This window comes from Salvelinus namaycush, chromosome 21, assembly GCF_016432855.1.
Source record: "Salvelinus namaycush isolate Seneca chromosome 21, SaNama_1.0, whole genome shotgun sequence".
Taxonomy (NCBI): domain Eukaryota; kingdom Metazoa; phylum Chordata; class Actinopteri; order Salmoniformes; family Salmonidae; genus Salvelinus; species Salvelinus namaycush.
Genome location: NC_052327.1, coordinates 37,580,922 through 37,600,516, shown reverse-complemented (window position 1 = coordinate 37,600,516; position 19,595 = coordinate 37,580,922). Strand labels below are relative to the sequence as shown.

The window sequence follows — 19,595 nt, the reverse complement described above, 5'->3', positions numbered from 1 at the left end:
GAATCAAGCCACGTACAAGGTTGTCCTGGAAGAAAACTTGCTTCCTTCTGCTCTGACAATGTTCCCCAACTCTGAGGATTGGTTTTTCCAGCAGGACAATGCTCCATGCCACACAGCCAGGTCAGTCAAGGTGTGGATGGAGGACCACCAGATCAAGACCCTGTCATGGGCAGCCCAATCTCCAGACCTGAACCCCATTAAAAACCTCTGGAATGTGATCAAAAGGAAGACGGATGGTCACAAGCCATTAAACAAAGCCGAGCTGCTTGAATTTTTGCGCCAGGAGTGGTATAAAGTCACTCAACATCAATGTGAAAGACTGGTGGAGAGTATGCCAAAATGCATGAAAGCTGTAATTGAAAATCAGGGTTATTCCACCAAATATTGATTTCTGAACTCTTCCTAAGTTAAAACATTAGTATTTTGTTGTTTAAAAATAAATATGAACTTATTTTCTTTGCATTATTCAAGGTCTGACAACACTGCATATTTTTTTTTATTATTTTGACCAGTTGTCATTTTCTGCAAATAAATGCTCTAAATGACAATATTTTATTTGGAATTTGGGGGAAATGTTGTCAGTAGTTTATAGAATAAAACAAAACTGTTAATTTTACCCAAACACATACCTATAAACAGTAAAACCAGAGAAACTGATAATTTTGCAGTAGTCTCTTAATTTTTTCCAGAGCTGTACATACCTTACATATGCATATATGCACTGCTGAATTCAAACAAGCACATCAAAAAACACATGGTACAGGCAGTTCTGTGTACGCACTCACATAGACATACTGTACATTCAACAAAACTGGATTGACTTTGGGGGATGTAGATCAACCTACACACACAGTCTTTTACGAATGAAAACGACCAATTTGTTCAAACAACTTGCTTTAGGGGATTAAATAAAAATCTTCCAGTGAGCTCTACAGGAAATCTGTGCGCATCAATGATATCCTTTGCTTTAACTGATTAGGCTCTGTTTTAATGTTGTTGTTTCTCTTCCCCCAGTGACTGTCACCATCATGAGGCTGGTGTGGAAGTCCCTGGACAAGATGAGGTGTTTCCGTAAACGCTCCACCATCCCCTTCCTGGGGGTCCTGATCACCTGTCTCCTCTTCTTCAATCTCTACATGGAGGATGGATACATGATGGTAGGCTGTCTCTGGATCTTCCTTCCTATGATGTCATATTTGTATTTTACATTTGAGTAACAATGCTGTCGTTTTTTAGGAGGCGGGTAAAAGACCGCTGAGAGAGACATCAATTCATCCTTCAAACACTGAGAGATATATTCACACCTTCAGAGACCTCACTAATTTCTCTGGAACCATAAACGTCACATATCGTTACCTCGCTGGGAACCCACTGCCCCGAAAGAGTAAATGTACCTTTTAATATACTTGTAGATACACATGTATTTCATCCTGAAAGTCAGTGATTTGTCTTTTTATTATTATTATTTATATAGTCATATCAATGTTTGTGTTTACAGAATATCTAACCATTGGATTGTCATCCGTCAAAAGAAAAAGAGGGAATTACCTCATGGAGACGATCAAATCTATTTTTGACCAGTCCAGTTATGAGGAGCTGAAAGAGATTGTGGTGGTGGTCCACCTGGCAGACTTTGACCTGGCCTGGTGTGAAAACCTGGTGCAGGACATCTCCAGGAAGTTTGCCCACCACATCATCGCTGGGCATCTCTTGGTGATCCATGCCCCTGAGGAGTACTATCCATCACTGGATGGGCTAAAAAGGAACTACAATGACCCAGATGACAGGGTACGATTCCGCTCCAAGCAGAACGTGGACTACGCCTTTCTCCTCAACTTCTGCACCAACCTCTCTGATTTCTACATGATGCTGGAGGATGATGTGCGCTGCTCACGGAACTTTCTGACATCCCTGAAGAAGGTGGTCACCTCTAGGGAAGGCTCCTACTGGGTGATGCTGGAGTTCTCCAAGCTTGGCTACATAGGGAAGCTCTACCACTCAAGAGACCTGCCACGCCTGGCCCACTTCCTGCTCATGTTCTACCAGGAGATGCCCTGTGACTGGCTCCTCATTCACTTCCGGGACCTGCTTGCCCAGAAAGACGTGATCCGCTTCAAGCCCTCCTTGTTCCAGCACATGGGCTACTATTCCTCATATAAAGGGGCAGAGAACAAGTTGAAGGATGATGACTTTGAAGAAGACTCCATTGATATCCCTGACAACCCTCCTGCTAGCTTATACACAAACATTCATGTATTTGAAAACTATGATGCCACCAAGGCTTATAGCAGTGTGGATGAATACTTTTGGGGGAAACACCCCTCTACCGGAGACTTCTTTGTCATTATCTTACACGAACCAACTCAAATCAGCAAGATAAAAATCATGACAGGAACGTACGATCGTCAGAACGATATCCTGCACCATGGAGCTCTGGAAGTAGGAGAGAAGCTGGTGGGGACAAAGAGAGGAAGGCAGTGTTCTTCCTACATCACGTTAGGGGACTTTAAATATGGCAACATTGAGGTTCAAGATGTGGACCACAAGATTGCCTTTGACATTGAGTGTGTCCGTATTGTTGTGACTGCCAGTCAGAAAGAATGGTTGATCATTAGGACAATAAGTCTGTGGACTACACAACCTCCCAGTCAATGGTACACCGAGGGACCATACCGTTTAGACTAAAGTTTTTTATTAATGTGCCTATTAATTTATATTGATTATATGTTGGATGCTCTATGGTTTATTTTATTATCCATTATATTTGACATACAGTACATTTTTGAGGATTTGAAAGTTAATTGGGTTGTCAACGTTGTATTTTTGTTATAAAATTAAATGCAGACAAATGTGTTTCCGTTTCTAAAAGAGCACTTATCAAAGTTAGTGATTTTCACAGTTTTACAGAAAATACCATCTCTATCATAACAAACCGTTCATAAACCAGAGGAATGACCTGTGATTGCCTTTTCTTCACATGTTTTCTCAATAGCCGATATATAGCAGCCATGTATTTAATGTTGCAGCAATTATAATGACACAAGTGTGTTTTAAGATTACTGTGTTATTTCATTGTCAAGTGGAAAACAAAACTCTTGTTTTTTCCCATCTTCAGAGGAGCTGTGATACAGTCCAAATCACTCTGAGGAATGAGGTAGAGCTTTCTACACATACAGTATTGACTTCGGTGAATTGGGTGATGTGTGGCCCTCTTTTCCTGGAATTACATTAAACATTTTCTCTAAAAAAACAACAACCAACAACAACAACTTAGTGAAGCTCCTGAGCATTGGTTGAACACAGTGGAATGGCTGGAATGGAATAAATGGAACAGAGTCAAATGTGTGGTTTCCATATGTTTGATGTATTTGATACCTTTTAATTTATTCCATTCCAGCCATTACAATGAGCCCATCCTCCTGTAGCTCCTCCCACTAGCCTCCATTGGTTGAACATATCTTTGAAGAACTGCATCATTTGTGGAGTATTGTGTTCTACTTAGACCAAGAGAGGAGAGTAGTGCCCCCTACTGGTTCTTCTAAACCCCTTCCAGCAGTACAGTATCTGGCCAGAGAGGAGTAGATGGAGCAAGAGGACCAACTCCCCCCTCACTTCCTTTCCTCCTGTGCCTTGGTACTTTAATTGCTGGTAGTTGTTCATGTTGGTAGTTGACCAGCAGGCATGCCACTGTGAACAGTTGAATGATTATATCTGACAGGTACGTCACTGTCTCAAAGAGCTTGTGGTCTTTGACTCTACGCATTGTCCTCTCTACTGGTCCCCTCAGTTTTGCAATGATCTGTGTCTCATCTGGCAGGGGCGGCAGGTAGCCAGTAACCGGAAGGTTGCTGGATCGAGTCTCTGAGCTGACAAGGTAAAAATCTGATTCAGAGAGGTTGGGTTAAATGCGGAAGACACATTTCAGTTGAATACATTCAGTTGGACAACTGACTAGGTATCCCCCTTACCCTTTCATCATCCATCACATTGCGCCCTGTTGGCATCTGTGTGCCCTTTGACCAGGAAGTTGGCCGGTGGACCTTACAAGGTCGTCCACACCGGGGCCCTTAGCCACCATAATGGCCGCGTCTGTAGTGAGTAGGGGAACGATGCCACACTGCAGGAATATCTCCTCAACACTTACAGCTCCAGGATAGAGTGCAGATACAGACGTGACTGCGCCGTGTGGTGTCATCCCCACCATTACCTTGAAGGTGGAGGAAGACTGTACCGCTGATAGGAGGATGGTGAGTGGCAGCGGAGCTCTGTAAAGTCTACTAGAACCGTTATGTCTGCATAGTCCTTGAACTCCAGGGGCAGACGCTCCCTGGTGACATCCAGATGGAGGCGGAGCCAAGCAGGCAGTACAGGATGTTGGCCCAAGAAGTGATGATGCGGCTCACGGTGGACTGGCAGACACTGTAGCGATTGGCCAGGTCCCTCTGCTTCAGGCCCAGTGCAAGACGTGTCATGAACAGGAAACACTCATCCATCTGTGGCAGGCCCTATTGAACATAAAGCAAAACATATTGGTAGTCAAATAGATTGTCCTTCATTTACATAACTCTTGAAATCAGTAGTAATAAACATGTTTATCATAAGCAGAAATGTTGCTTCATTGTTGGGAAAATAGGTTCAATGGCAGCATTACTTCCTCAAGACTTCCTGATTAGGCTCTATGATCTCCTGGATCATTAAAAGCCTGAAAGCACTTGCCTCATTAGTAGTACCATTGTGTGTGTGTACTATCATGCCATCTCCTTGTCACTCATTATCATGACAAAGAATGTTTGGCTTGACAATGACAGCAATGGAGTTGGCAAGAGCCCAAACAGATCAGGGACCAGACTGGATCATCTTATAATACTGTACTATACTATACTTAAGTAAGTAGTCACTTACAGATTTTCTTCCAGGAAGGCTAGCCGTAGCTGTTTTAGCTTTGTTGACTCGGACCATCTTTGTTGTTGCTGCTGCCGGTTCAGTCAAATGCCAGAAGGCAATCAGGTGCTTGTGGCTTGCAAATCTACAGATTATGACTGATATAAAGGCAGATATGTACAATTGTGTCTGTCTAGTTAAACATAGTTTGATACGGTAAAGATATACTAAAAAGTGCTTTTCAATGTCAGTTTTATCCCAGCATGTTCAGGGACACTGAAAACTCATTGGAACGGAAGGGTCCTTGGATGAAAATCATGTCATCTAGACAAAACATTGTTTTCTTTTTTTTTTTGTTTTTTTTTACATTTTGTTGTGTTACAGCCTGAATTTAAAATTGATTTACAAAATTATTTTAAAAAAAATGAAAAGCTGAAATGTCTTGAGTCAATAAGAATTCCACCCCTTTGTTATGGCAAGCCTAAATAAATTTCAAACACCGATTCAACCCCAATGACGAGAGAGGTTTTCCAATACCCTGCAATTTTTTTTACTTAAAAAAAACATTATTTAACAAGTCAGTTAAGAACACAATATTATATACAATGACGGCCTACCCCGGCCAAACCCTAACTCGGCTAACACTGGGCCAATTGTGCACCACCCTATGGGACTCTCAATCGCGGCCGGTTGTGATACAGCCTGGACTCAAACCAGGGTCTGTAGTGACGTCTCTCGCACTGAGATGCGCCAGTCGGGAGCCCAACCGTATGTTCTCAACGGACCCAGCAAATCTCTGCAAACCAAAGCGGTGTTGTGGTGCCAGATTCTGCAACTTCTCCTGCAGTTCCTCTATCTCTAAGAAATTGGTCCTCGATCTTCATCAGGACCATATCCAGGGCTGCAGGCTCAGTGACTGCGCAATAGTCGTGGTGCTGAATGTGAGTATCCTCCTGCTTCACATCGACTACAAGGGGAGGGGAAGGAGGTCTAGGGGAAGGGGGTCTCTCTACCCTTTCTCACACAGGTCTCTGTTTGGCCGGGATGATATCATTCCAATGGAACAAGGTAGGAAGCCTTTCTTGAGGCGTCTGCGTCCTCCTACTGGGGTCACCTCTGCAAAGTTGCTTTCAACAATGAGTGCTGCATACTTTATGGTGTTTAATGAACTTTTATTTTTATGAGCCATATTTTCCTGACTTCTTCATCTACAGGGAGTGTGAAAACTAACAGTGGAGTTGTACCAATGATGTGTATAAACCCTGGATGACTGACAGGGGGCACTGTATTGAAGCCACCTCACAGCCATCTTGGCACTCCTCCTCAGTTGTAAAAAAGTTTTTGGAAGCAATAGTGATTAATTTTTTTATGCCTACATTTGTTTTTGACAAGTGCATTCTATTACAGACACCTTGATGCATACTTTTAAATTACACCATATATACACAAAAGTATGTGGATACTACAAATTAGTGGATTCGGCTATTTTAGCCACACCAAAAGTTTGCGGACACCTGCTCGTCGAACATCTATTTCCAAAATCATGGGCATTAATATGGAGTTGCTGAAATAGCCGACTCCACTAATTTGTAGATGTTGGAACATTGCTGCGGGGACTTGCTTCCATTCAGCCAAAAGAGCATTAGTGAGGTCGGGCACTGATGTTGGGCGATTGCGCCTGGCTCTCAGTCGGTGTTCCAATTCATCCCAAAGGTGTTCGATGGAGTTGAGGTCAGGGCTCTGTGCAAGCCAGTCAAGTTCTTCCACGCCGATCTCAACAATCCATTTCTGTATGGACCTCGCTTTGTGCACAGGGCATTGTCATGCTTCCCCAAACTGTTGCCACAATGTTGGAAGCACAGAATCGTCCAGAGAATGTCATTGTATGCTGTAGCTTTAAGATGTCCCTTCACTGGAACTAAGGGGCCTAGACAGAACCATGAAAAACAGCTCCAGACCATTATTCCTCCCCCACCAAACTTTATAGTTGGCACAATGCTTTGGGGCAGGTAGCGTTCTCGGGAATCCACCAAACCCAGATTCATCCGTCAGACTGCCAGATGGTGAAGCGTGATTCATCACGCCAGAGAACGTGAGTCCAATGGCGGCGAGCTTTACACCACTCCAGCCGGCGCTTTGCATTGCACATGGTGATCTTAGGCTTGTGTGCAGCAGCTTGGCCATGGAAACCAATTTCATGTTGCTTCCGACAAACAGTTATTGTGGTGACATTGCTTCCAGAGGCAGTTTGAAACTCAGTAGGGGGTTTTACAACTTCTCACAAACCGTCTCGAAGTTCATAACAAAAAGGCAGACAACGTGGAGATAAGGAAAAACAAAATATATTTATTAACTGAAGTAAACTAAATACAATTAACAATGGTGTGTGTAGTCAGTAATCAATAGTGTAAGTGAATAGTTGCGTGCATAAATGTGATAATGAGGGGTGTTGAAAGGTGCCAAAGCAAACAAACAGCCACAACCAAACTCTAACAGTGTGTCTGCATGGAGTCTCCTCAATGAATGGGGAATAGGTGTATTTATCCCGGGACACACCCGGGCCCAGGTGTGTCCCGATGTCGCTGACGACCCTCCCAGCTCCGCCCACCGACATCCTATTAAGGAAAACAAGAGCAAAGAGAAAGAATACAGCAGTGAGTGGAGGGTTGTCACAAACTGAGGACAGACAATTTTGGTCCCGTTCTGTGAGCTTGTGCGACCTACCACTTAGTGGCTGAGCCATTGTTGCTCCTAGATGTTTCCACTTCACAATAACAGCACTTATAGTGGACCGGGGCAGCTCTAGCATGGCAGACATTTTACGAACTGACTTGTTGGAAAGGTGGCCACGTTGAAGATTACTGAGCTCTTCAGTAAGGCCATTCTACGGCCATTGTTTGTCTATGGAGATTACATGGCTGTGTGCTCGATCCCTCACGTCATTGTTACGTAAATATTGTGTAAATAAATATATTTGCCAATGTAAAAACAATATTTAGATAACAATGACGCGAGGGATCCTCTGATTATGGTCATCATATTCGCCTTTTCTGTGTGGAACTCACAACTAGCTAGCTACCTCGACACCACAAACATCAACAACAGAAAAACACACGCGAATAGGAAGTAAAACGGAAGCGCGTCACTGCTGGGCTGACCAATCGACGAGGAGTTGTACATTTGATCTAGCCAATCACACACAACGACAGTAGCTTTGAAAGATTGGCGGTCGAAGCCCAAAGAATAGGGTGCCGTTTGGTTTTAAAGTTATTGTACTTCACATATAGCTAAATGCGTCAGTATGATGCAGGTAAGAGTTTAATTGTTAATTAAATTACTAAAGTTTCTTCCTACATTACTGTTGTCTCTAGCCAACCCTGTAGCTAATAGCTTGCGTTAGCTCTGTTTGAAAAATGGCTTTGGCTAGCTAACATTAGCCAGGGTACTAGCTAGTTAGCTAAAACATTATCTATGGCTAACGTCAACTTCTGGGCAGTGCCAATGATGACGTTAGCCAACTTAGCTTGTTAAACTATTCAATCTTTTTGCAGAATAAGGAGAATTGTGATCCTAAAGGCCTACAAAGACCGGTAAGTTTCGCCACACTGGTCCGTTTACCTTTATGATTCCCTCCTTTCCTAGCCGAGTTTTCTCAACTCCACGATGTAGCTACATCAATGGAATTTAGTGTCACTAGTTACCACAATCAGTCAAAATGGCTATATCGTGTGAACTAACTTGTTGGTCTTAATTTAAGGCTAGGCTGCCCCAGTATCTGTGCGTTAGATATAATGGGTATTACGGTTCTCTTAACTAACGCCCTGGAAGCAACAAACCAAACTCCCATTAGACGGCTCTGCAATCGTTATGTCAAAATACGTACGTTACTCACCAAGTATGGAGTTTCGCTGAGCAACTATATTCATTTACTCCGGTTATGGCCGGTATGTATACTGACCAAAAATATAAATGCAACAATTTCAAAGATTTTAGTGTTCAGATTTTAGTGTTCATATTCAAATAAATTCATTAGACCTAATCTATGGATTTCACATGACTGGGAATACAGATATGCCTCTGTTGGTAACAGATACCATACATTTTATTTTATTTTTTTTAAATATTTTTTATAAAGTAGGGGCATAGTTCAGAAAACCAGTCAGTATCTGGTGTGATAACCATTTGCCTCATGTAGCATAACAGTTGATCACACTGATTGTGGCCAGTAGAATGTTATCCCACTCTTCAAATGGCTGTATAAAGTTGCTGGATATTGGCAGGAACTGGAACACCATGTTGTACATGTCGTTCCAGAGCATCCCAAGCATGCTCAATGGGTGACATATCTGAGTATGCAGGCCATGGAAGAACTGGGACATTTTTAGCTTCCATGAATTGTACAGATCCTTACGACATGGCTGTGTATTATCATGCTGAAACATGAGATGATGGCGACGGATGACTAAACGCAGAAAATAAGGTCTGAGGTTAACACAGGCTTAGGAGATATTATATGTTTTGTTCTGAGATATCAGTCAGTTAACCTCTGAATTTTAAAGCATTTACCTGCTTATTTAAAAGAAAAAAAGTTTTATATAAATGCTTCTGTTAAAGATTTTCATATAACAAAACGTATAAGATCTCCTAAGCCTGTGCTTACCACACTTTTATTGTTTTGTGAGTAACAAATGTATTTTGACATTAATACACCTGCAGAGCTGTATGTTGGAATCGGAGCTTCCTTGGTGTCAGATCTCTAACCCACAAGCTAGGGCAGGGTTAGGCATAAGGCTAGCAGTGTGGTTAGGTTTAAATTCAAAATGTTTTTGCGTGATATTCATAATCTCTAACACCACCCCAACATCAACATACTTTTTGGTCATGTAGCGTGTAGACACCTGCTCGTCGAACAAAATCATGGGTAATCTGGAGTTGCCCCCCCCCCCTTTGCTGCTTTAACAGCCTCTACTCTTCTGGGAAGGTTTACCACTAGATGTTAGAACATTGCTGCAGGGACTCGCTCCCATTCAGCCACAAGAGCATTAGTGAGGTTGGGCGATTGTGCCTGGCTCGCAGTTGGCGTTCCAATTCATCCCAAAGGTGTTAGATGGGGTCGAGGTCAGGGCTCTGTGCAGGCCAGTCAAGTTCTTCCACACCGATCTCGACAATCCATTTCTGTATGGACCTCGCTTTGTGCACAGGGCATTGTCATGCTGAAACAGGAAAGGGCCTTCCCCAAACTGTTGCCACGAAGTTGGAAGCACAGAAGCGTCTAGAATGTCATTGTGCTCTGTAGCATTAAGATTTCCCTTCACTGGAACTAAAGGGCCTAGTCCGAACCATGAAAACAGCCCCAGACCACTATTCCTCCTCCACCAAACTATACAGTTTGCACTATGCATTGGGGCAAGTAGCGTTCTCCTGGCATCCGCCAAACCCAGATTCGTCTGTTGGACTGCCAGATAGTGAAACTTGAATCATCACTCCAGATAACCCGTTTCCACTCCTCCAGAGTCCAGGCTTTACACCACTCCAGCCGACGCTTAGCATTGCGCATGGTGATCCTAGGCGTGTGTGCCGTATCTCGGCCATGGAAACCCATTTCCCGAATGAACAGTTATTGTGCTGACGTTGTTTCCGGAGGCAATTTGGAACTCTGTATTGAGTGTTGCAACCAAGGACCGGCGATTTTTACACGCTTCAGTACTCGGCGGTCCTGTTCCGTGTGCTTGTGTGGCCTACCACTTCACTGCTGAGCCGTTGTTGCTCCTAGACGTTTCCACTTCACAATAACAGCACTTACAGTTGACCAGGGCAGCTCTAGCAAATATTTGAACTGACTTGTTGGAAAGGTGGCATCCTATGACGGTGCCGCGTTGAACGTCAGTGAGCTCTTCAGTACAGGCCCTTCTACTGCCAGTGTTTGTCTATGGAGATTGCATGGCGGTGTGTTCGTTTTTATACACCGGTCAGCCACGTCTGTGGCTGAAATAGCCGAATCCACTAATTTTGTGTCCACCTAGTTTGTGTGTGTTGGGGTGGTGCTGGAGATGATGAATATGGAGTTCAAACATTTACATTTCCCTTTAAGAAGAAACATTGTAGAAGAAGGCGAGGTTTAGCCATAATTATGACTTTGTGGTAACTAGTGACAACCCTGTAGCTCTGACTACATCGTATCGCTGTCGGTCGATACTTCTAAAATGTAAATTCTGAAACCCTTACTGTGTACATAATGTTTGTCCTCAGTAGCTTTTTTTTTTTGATGATGAAATCCATCCTTTTTAATAAAATGTTAATCAAATACAACCACCAACTGTTTCCTCGTATCGACTGAGAGCGACTTGATCTAGTCGGAGGTACACTCTGCCAACAGTCGTCGCAACCCAACTTTACCGTGATGTACATCGTGGAGTTGGGAACCCTATCTACTCCATTTCTGGCTAGCTAGTTGCCATAAAATTAAGTTGCCCATTTGGCTGGCTACCATTTTGAATTCATAACTTTGAACCAGTACTGGGGCGCTGGAGGTAATTGGGTTTAATCCAGGATGTTTTTCTACCTGATAGATGGCAACTTCAATGGTTTCTGTGGGTCCACAGAGAGTTCAAGTACCCTCTGCCCCAGAGACTACAGACAAAAACGCAATTACAGGTACATTTCTATAGCTACCATTCTGCTTGATGTGCCATCTGAAACTGTATAGAAACACATCACACCACTTTTAATGGTGCTAACAATGTACCCCAATATGTTTTTTGCTCTATTCTGAATCCCCATGATGTCACTACAGGTCCTGGGAGAGAGCCTGTCACCTCTTCCTCTGGTGCCGCTCCGGCAAAGTAAGTCTTCTGTCCAGTAATATCGTCACCTCACCCTGATGTTGTGCATTTGGAATTTGTTTAAGAAGGGTCAATTCACCTTAGCATTTTTAGGTTTTATCAACTAGATGTGTCATGTAGAGGTTGTAAAACCACACCTTCGTCTCTCCTCAGGAAATTCACCATCCATGACTTTGACATCGGGCGGCCCCTGGGCAAGGGCAAGTTTGGGAACGTGTACGTTGCACGGGATAAGAAGCTGAATTTCATTGTGGCATTGAAAGTGCTCTTCAAGTCTCAGATGGAGAAGGAAGGCGTGGAGCACCAGCTCCGAAGAGAGATTGAGATTCAGTCCCATCTTAGGTCAGTAGTACCCTGATTTTTAATTTCTTAACTTTTTGAGTCTAGCCTAGTGGGTTGATGTTGGTTGATGTTGCCTAAATATAATGATTTCTCTACGGGAAATGTTTTGACTTGCTGGTTAACATCATGAAATATACTTCAGTGAGTGGATTTCAGCTGGCGTTTTGAAACTGACCAGTATTCCCTTTATAATTCAGGGTGTATTATTTTCTCAGGTTGGGGAAGGTAGATTTAAATCATTCCTTCCTCCTGTTCCTTTAGACACCCCAACATCCTGCGTTTCTACAACTACTTCCATGACAGCTCAAGGGTCTTCCTGATCCTGGAGTACGCCCCACGGGGTGAGATGTACAAAGAGCTGCAGAAATGTGGTCGCTTCGATGACCAGCGCACTGCTACGGTGAGAAGTTGGCATTTTATTGTTGCATAGACAAGCTAATTAATCTATTCTGAATAATCAGTATCCGTTGCTTCTTTCACCCAATACCTCCAGTCATAGCATTTGGTTGTTAGATAGTATATTTCTAATAATTAAGTCATATTTTGGTCTGATAATGGTAGCTACGTTTTGGCATTGATTTAAGTTGGCATTACTTTATTTGCATTTGAATTGCAATGTGGAAATGAGTCATGTCTAATATCTGTATGTCCTTTGTTAGTACATGGAGGAGTTGGCTGATGCGCTGCAGTACTGCCATGAGAGGAAGGTGATACACCGTGACATCAAGCCTGAGAACCTGTTGCTGGGGCTCCGTGGGGAGCTGAAGATAGCAGACTTCGGCTGGTCTGTCCATGCCCCATCCTTAAGGTGAGCGAACCCTGAACTGAACCCTCTATAGCCTCATATGTTTGCTTCACAACTAAATACTGTCAATTTGTATGTTTGAGACTACATTACTGTCAGATTGTACAGAATCTCTGATCTACAAATCACCTTGTTGCATCCCAAATAACTACTTGTTTATGTCGACAAGATTGGAGATTCTGCACCCTGCCTAGCTCAAACGGATCTCCTCAAATCCACTGAATGTCATGAATTCACTGGGCTTTTCTTCATCATGACTGTCTATTTGTTGAAATGTTGCCATTAGAAAACCTTGTCACTTATCTAGCTGCTGTCTTACCCCCTCTAGGCGCCGCACAATGTGTGGAACGCTGGACTACCTGCCCCCAGAGATGATTGAGGGGAAGATCCACGATGAGAAGGTGGACCTCTGGTCCATCGGGGTGCTCTGCTATGAGTGCCTTGTTGGAAACCCCCCGTTTGAAACGGCCAGCCACTCCGACACGTACAAGCGCATCACAAAGGTTTGCAGTTTAAATCGTCAATGACTTGTATATCCAGTAGTAATATTATCCCTAATTCAAGTGTAATCGCTTGAGTAGTTCCATTGTGATTTCTGACTAACATCTGTTTACATAGAAGAGACATACATGTAGTAGTTAGATATTCACCCAAGGCACCGCTTTTAAACGGTGATGAATGACCTCCCATCTCTCAGGTTGACCTGCAGTTCCCCAAGGTGGTGTCTGATGGTGCTCGGGACCTGGTCTCTAAGCTGCTCCGCCACAGTCCCTCTATGCGGCTCCCCCTGCAGAGCGTCATCACCCACCCCTGGGTGAAAAGCAACTCCCGACGGGTCCTACCTGTCGTCTTTGCTCCAAAGAAACCCTAACTGTCCAATGTCCCAGCCTGTCTACACTGACAAGAAACCTACATATTCATGTTTAAATAATTGAATATTCATGTTTATAAATAATTGAACATCACCCAGTACGTTCCAGCCTGCCTTCTACCTGGGTAGAGGACTGACTCTTACCCTGCTGATTGGAACTTTCCAACTTTCAGGGGTTTCACACTTTTTGTTTTTTACTTACCCGGACAATCTTCATCCACAAACTTTTAGTTTCACTCGCAGATATAGATGGATCTGTTAAGCTGGGACAACCAAACGCCTATAGATTACTCTCATTTTAATTTACATTAAGTCCTAGAACAATTCAAGGGCGCCCTCTACTGTGAGAGATTATTTATTGCGTTTCTTAAATAGATTTTATAAATGTATTTACTTTGTCTTTGGTTTCCTTTCTCCTTTTTTTTACTCTTTTCAACATACCTTTGTATACAACTTGCATGAAACATCCTCTACAAAGCTTATTCTTTATGTGTTCCTTTTGCAACTGTTTTGAAATAAAATGGCATTGGGTGCTTCACAGGATGATGCCAAGTTGATATATGGAAAAGAGTGGCAAGTATCAATTAAGGTTATGAATGTAGTAGTGGGTGAAATTCCATGTCTTACCTCCCTTGTTCCAGCTGATGTCAGTGTTGTTCTGTGGTCCACTGGGACTATCATTATCCTTAGTCCTGCAAATGATTCCTGTCATGGGGTGACAGTTTTTGTCTGGGTACTGCATGACTGCCTAGGGTGTATCTGAGATGGCCATAGCCCTGGTCAAAAGGAGTGATCTCTATAGTCAATAGATTTGTTACACAGCCTGGGACACTGACAGAGGAAGATAAGGATAACTCTTAATACATTGTAAAGCATGGCTGTGACTAATAAATGCACTAAGTAATTCTACTGTCTGGTAACACGGTCTGGCTATCGCGATAACAGGATAATGCAGAGATTGAATACGGAGGCTATGAAGTGAATGCGATGCTCATTGAAAGAGCCTTTATTTTATTCAGACCCTGGGCCCAACCAAAGCGCACACACACACACACTTCATCCCCAAGTCAGTATTCAGTGAGAGGTCATATGTTAAAAAAGAAAAGGCCATTTGGGAGATTCAGTTAAAAGCAACCCCAGAGTGCCACTGGCATGTTCTATACCGTGTGAATGGACCCATGTTTAAACCCTCTTTTAGCTTGACCTATAACCCCATTCTGTTATTGTATGTCTAGGAAATATCAGTTCTCTCCATGAACCTGGTAATCTAATGGGTGTGCAAGTTATTTTTCTATAGCTGGAGGAAAGACTCTTCTGTTGTCTTTTCCCATCCATACTTCTGGATGACTCGCAGCTCTCAAACGAGGCACTTGACTTTAAATCCAAAGCTTTCATAAAACTTGATATTACTTTACATTTTCCATCTGAGGTACAGTATTTCTGCCTAAATTTCAATGAAATGAATAGTACCACATTGGTTGAATGACCACAGCCTCAGTCTTTGACTAGCTGAAAGTGTGGCAATGCATCATACAGGCATCTGTAAATGAGCCGTGATACAGTGTGAAACTAAAAAAATGACAAATGGGCTACACCTCGAAACCAGGATTTGATCTAGAGAAAATTACCGGTCTTATAAGCTCAATAGAAATGTATGCAGATCTGTTAAAAAAAAAAAAAAGTGTTATAAGAACTCCCATTTGTATTACATGCTTGAATATGAAGTTAACATATACATTGACCATTTATTTATACCTTTTGCTTTAGGAGTACCCTAATGTATTTGCTCTCTTTTACTACAATGGGAGTGGCCCAAATTATAAGACAAAGTCAAATCTGCTACCTTTTATCCAATGATTACTGACCTCAATAAGTCTAGTCGTGTGTGTGTGTCCCAGTTTTCAGCAAGACCGTTTGCTCGGTTTCTGTGAGGAGAGGGGGAAATAGAAGATAAATGAAGTCCCATTGCCTCCTGGGTCTCATTATCTCTGCTGGGAGCTTTAGAGACTCTGAGGACGTACACAGTAATCACTCATCCTGTCAGTGGGTCTGAAGCTCACAGTCACACACCATCACTCTCACAGTCACATGGCTACACCATCACAGTCACTATCACAGTCACTTATCACAGCCACACAGCTACACCTTCACAGTCATTCAGCCATCGAGTAAAAAGAACAGTAACAAAACAGGAGGAATTGGTCCTTGAGCTGAGCTGTGGCTGCAGCATTGTAGCGAGGAGACTACATGGTGGGAGATGATGTCAGATGTAATTCTCCCTACAGATGTCTCTGCTACAGGTGAAGTGAGGCAGCAGCGGACTGTGAAATTACATTTTAAATTACAGATGAGGGCTGTACTCTGCTGGGCCGTGCAGTCAATGCACAGAGGCCACATTGCTCTGATGGGGGTAATAAAGGAAACCATTGCCTGGCCCAAGGGTAGATAGACCTCCAGGGTGTATTCCAATGATGCATATAAACATGTATGTTTATGGGTGTATTCGCTGTGGCTGAGTGGATACAGGAGATTCCACAGTGGAGGTCAACCATTGGTGACAGGGGAAAGGAGAGATTTGGAGAAGATTGCGGGGTTGTTGGTAAACAAATAAGCAACTAAATGTGTTTTTGAGTGAGGGGGGGGGGGGGGGGGGGTTGGACCATAGAAATATAATCTTATTCTAGTTCTGTGAATTGGACACCACAATCTGAGCTCTCAGTAATAAAGCGTGTTGTCTAGAGCTTGTCCTATAAGGTTGACAAAACCCTACATCTGCTACTGGCAGTGATGGAATGCTATCAGGATTAATATGGCGCCCACTGAAGCAGAACATGTGGTCACACAGGGGTCAATAGCATTCTGAGGAGAACTCCATGATGTTATGGAGGTGCCCTGCTGAGTTATATAGACTGGAAGCACCACACCAGCCACCTCCTGTCCTTTACGAACGTATGCCTGACTGCTGTGGAAATCATGACAGTGTCCTCTCACATCATGAACCTCCCTTCAGTCTTAAATGTCTCTAGGTGTATGAGAGAGTTATTTGTTTCATCATCTCTACTGAATATTGACCAGTAGGTGTTTATCACTGAAAGAGGAAAATAATGTTGTTTTTTGTTGATACCACACATTAAAGTGAATTGACACAGCCTGTAATATCCATTGGCTCTGTAGTTGGGTTCACTTCTTACAGATGACTGATATGCTATGTGTTCTTTGTTGATACCACACATTAATAACTGACAATCCCCATAATATCCATTGGCCTGTCTGTATTTGTGTTCACTTCTTCTTCTGGTTAGCATCTGCAGGGTTTGAGTGTGTGGCAGAATGCTTAGTAAAGGGCACTGATAGACAGTCAGCACCCAGTCCACAGACATTAAACAAGCTGGTTCACCTAATCAGGACTGTCAGGGGAGAAGATCCATTACAGGTGCCTAGACATAGAGAGACAGATGCATAGAAGACAGGCTGAGATGGGCCTTTTAGTCTGTTGATGAATGAGTGGAACTGATGGGGGACTTGATGTCCTGCCTAATACAGCAACTGAGCCACATCATGGGGGGACAAACATTTGAAAATGTCTCAGAAAGATGAAGGGATCTGGAATATTCATGTTCCTGTTTGTCAAATATTTTGTATTTAATTGCCTTGAAAAACATCAATGTTTATGAAAAACAAAGTGTTGAGCCGGGGTGTGGACATAAAGCTAGAGTTATGGTTGAGCCGGGGTGTGGACATAAAGCTAGAGTTATGGTTGAGCCGGGGTGTGGACATAAAGCTAGGGTTATGGTTAGCGTTATGGCTAGGGTTATGGTTGAGCCGGGGTGTGGACATTAAGCTAGGGTTATGGTTAGCGTTATGGCTAGGGTTATGGTTGAGCCGGGGTGTGGACATAAAGCTAGAGTTACGGTTAGCGTTATGGCTAGGGTTATGGTTGAGCCGGGGTGTGGACATAAAGCTAGGGTTATGGTTAGCGTTATGGCTAGGGTTATGGTTGAGCCAGGGTGTGGACATAAAGCTAGGGTTATGGTTGAGCCGGGGTGTGGACATAAAGCTAGGGTTATGGTTAGCGTTATGGCTAGGGTTATGGTTGAGCCGGGGTGTGGACATAAAGCTAGGGTTATGGTTAGCGTTATGGCTAGGGTTATGGTTGAGCCGGGGTGTGGACATAAAGCTAGGGTTATGGTTGAGCCGGGGTGTGGACATGAAGCTAGAGTTACGGTTAGCGTTATGGCTAGGGTTATGGTTGAGCCGGGGTGTGGACATAAAGCTAGGGTTATGGTTGAGCCGGGGTGTGGACATAAAGCTAGGGTTATGGTTAATCTGCTTTGGGGACATATAGCTATGAATAGGGTTGTAGTTGAAGCTAGGGTTAGGGTTCAGCCGGGTTGTGGACATGAAGCTAGGGTTAGGGTTGAGCCGGGTTGTAACTGAAGTTAGGGTTAGGGTTAGGGTTGAGCCGGGTTGCGATTGAAGCTAGGGTTAGTGTTGAGCCGGGTTGCGATTGAAGCTAGGGTTAGGGTTGAGCCGGGTTGTGGACATGAAGCTAGGGTTATGGTTGAGCCGGATTGTAACTGAAGCTTGGGTTAAGGTTAGGGTTGAGCCGGGTTGTGATTGAAGCTGGGGTTAGGGTTGAGCCGGGTTGTAATTGAAGCTAGGGTTAGGGTTGAGCCGGGTTGTGGACATGAAGCTAGGGTTATGGTTGAGCCGGATTGTAACTGAAGCTTGGGTTAAGGTTAGGGTTGAGCCGGGTTGTGATTGAAGCTGGGGTTAGGGTTGAGCCGGGTTGTGGACATGAAGCTAGGGTTATGGTTGAGCCGGGTTATAACTGAAGCTAGGGTTAGGGTTGGGTTGAGCCGGATTGTAATTGAAGCTAGGGTCAGGGTTGAGCCGGGTTGTGATTGAAGCTAGGGTTAGGGATGAGCCGGGTTGTAATTGAAGCTAGGGTTAGGGATGAGCCGGGTTGTGGACATGAAGCTAGGGTTAGGGTTAGGACCTTATGCATGCGCCGCCATTCTAGAGTAGTTTAGTAAGCCAACCATCCCTGTGCCTTATTCTGGTGAGTGTGAGGAGCTCACGCTTCACTAAACCCCATACAACCCCATTATCTGGCTGTTCCTAAGACATGCTACTGACGTGTATCAGACACACGCTGTTCCCACATGATACCACTAAAGGAAAAATGATGAATTACTCCCTGTACCTTTTGAGGTTGGCCCTGATAAGTATCTATTTCACCCTGCATAGGGAGAGATAACAGTGTTCTGTCTCTCTCCCTCCCCCTCTTCTTTATTTTACCAGGCAAGTCCGTTAAGAAACAAATTCTTATTTACAATGACTGCCTATTCTGGCTAAACCCAGACGACGCTGGGCCAATTGGGACACCCAATCACGACCAGTTGTGATACAGCCTGGAATCAAACCAGGGTCTCTAGTTACGCCTCTAGCACTGAGATGCAGTGCCTTAGACCTCTTGGCTGCAAACAGTTTGTTTAGGAGATGGCATCTTGAGGAGTCCTTTAGTGGGATGCCAGAGTTCATTAAAGGACTATCCTCTCACACACACACACACACACACACACACACACACACACACACACACACACACACACACACACACACACACACACACACACACACACACACACACACACACACACACACACACACACACACACACACAACGAACTGGACCCAGAGCTTTGGGTTTTTCTCTGCTGTTGGGAGCAGGGAGCTGTTTCAGGACTAAAAGCTATTAGTTCTGCATCATTGGCCCCTACAAGCACCCTCAACACATAGATCAACAGAAGCTGTTAGGAAATAACACACAGAAACTCTCACCTCCAGATAC

At 43.7% G+C, this 19,595-nt stretch overlaps 2 protein-coding genes across 3 annotated transcripts; both read left to right on the top strand.

Moving 5' to 3' along the window:
- The first annotated feature begins 1,028 nt into the window (after window positions 1–1,028).
- Window positions 1,029–2,685, top strand: LOC120065888 (alpha-1,3-mannosyl-glycoprotein 4-beta-N-acetylglucosaminyltransferase C-like). Its single transcript, XM_039016933.1, has 3 exons — window positions 1,029–1,157; window positions 1,237–1,384; window positions 1,499–2,685. The coding sequence occupies exons 1-3, from the start codon at window positions 1,029–1,031 to the stop codon at window positions 2,683–2,685; spliced, it is 1,464 nt and encodes a 487-aa protein (XP_038872861.1).
- A 5,390-nt stretch (window positions 2,686–8,075) lies between these two features.
- On the top strand, window positions 8,076–14,298 carry LOC120066720 (aurora kinase B-like). Of its 2 annotated transcripts, none has more exons than XM_039018183.1 (9): window positions 8,076–8,191; window positions 8,433–8,471; window positions 11,484–11,535; window positions 11,675–11,723; window positions 11,877–12,065; window positions 12,327–12,465; window positions 12,725–12,873; window positions 13,199–13,373; window positions 13,568–14,298. In XM_039018183.1, exons 1-9 carry the CDS (start codon window positions 8,183–8,185, stop codon window positions 13,739–13,741), a joined length of 975 nt encoding a protein of 324 aa, XP_038874111.1. In that variant the 5' UTR covers window positions 8,076–8,182; the 3' UTR covers window positions 13,742–14,298. The 2 variants fall into 2 exon arrangements, with proteins under 2 accessions (XP_038874111.1, XP_038874110.1); XM_039018182.1 differs by having other exon boundaries at window positions 11,451–11,535.
- The last annotated feature ends 5,297 nt before the right edge of the window (window positions 14,299–19,595 follow it).

Coding starts and splice junctions, on each gene's coding strand:
- LOC120065888 (XM_039016933.1), top strand. CDS start 1,029: ATGAGGCTGGTGTGGAAGTCCCTGGACAAGATGAGGTGTTTCCGTAAA. Junction 1,158..1,236: donor TGGAGGATGGATACATGATG/GTAGGCTGTCTC, acceptor GTCGTTTTTTAG/GAGGCGGGTAAAAGACCGCT. Junction 1,385..1,498: donor GAACCCACTGCCCCGAAAGA/GTAAATGTACCT, acceptor TTGTGTTTACAG/AATATCTAACCATTGGATTG.
- LOC120066720 (XM_039018182.1), top strand. Junction 8,472..11,450: donor CTAAAGGCCTACAAAGACCG/GTAAGTTTCGCC, acceptor TCTACCTGATAG/ATGGCAACTTCAATGGTTTC. Junction 11,724..11,876: donor TCTGGTGCCGCTCCGGCAAA/GTAAGTCTTCTG, acceptor GTCTCTCCTCAG/GAAATTCACCATCCATGACT.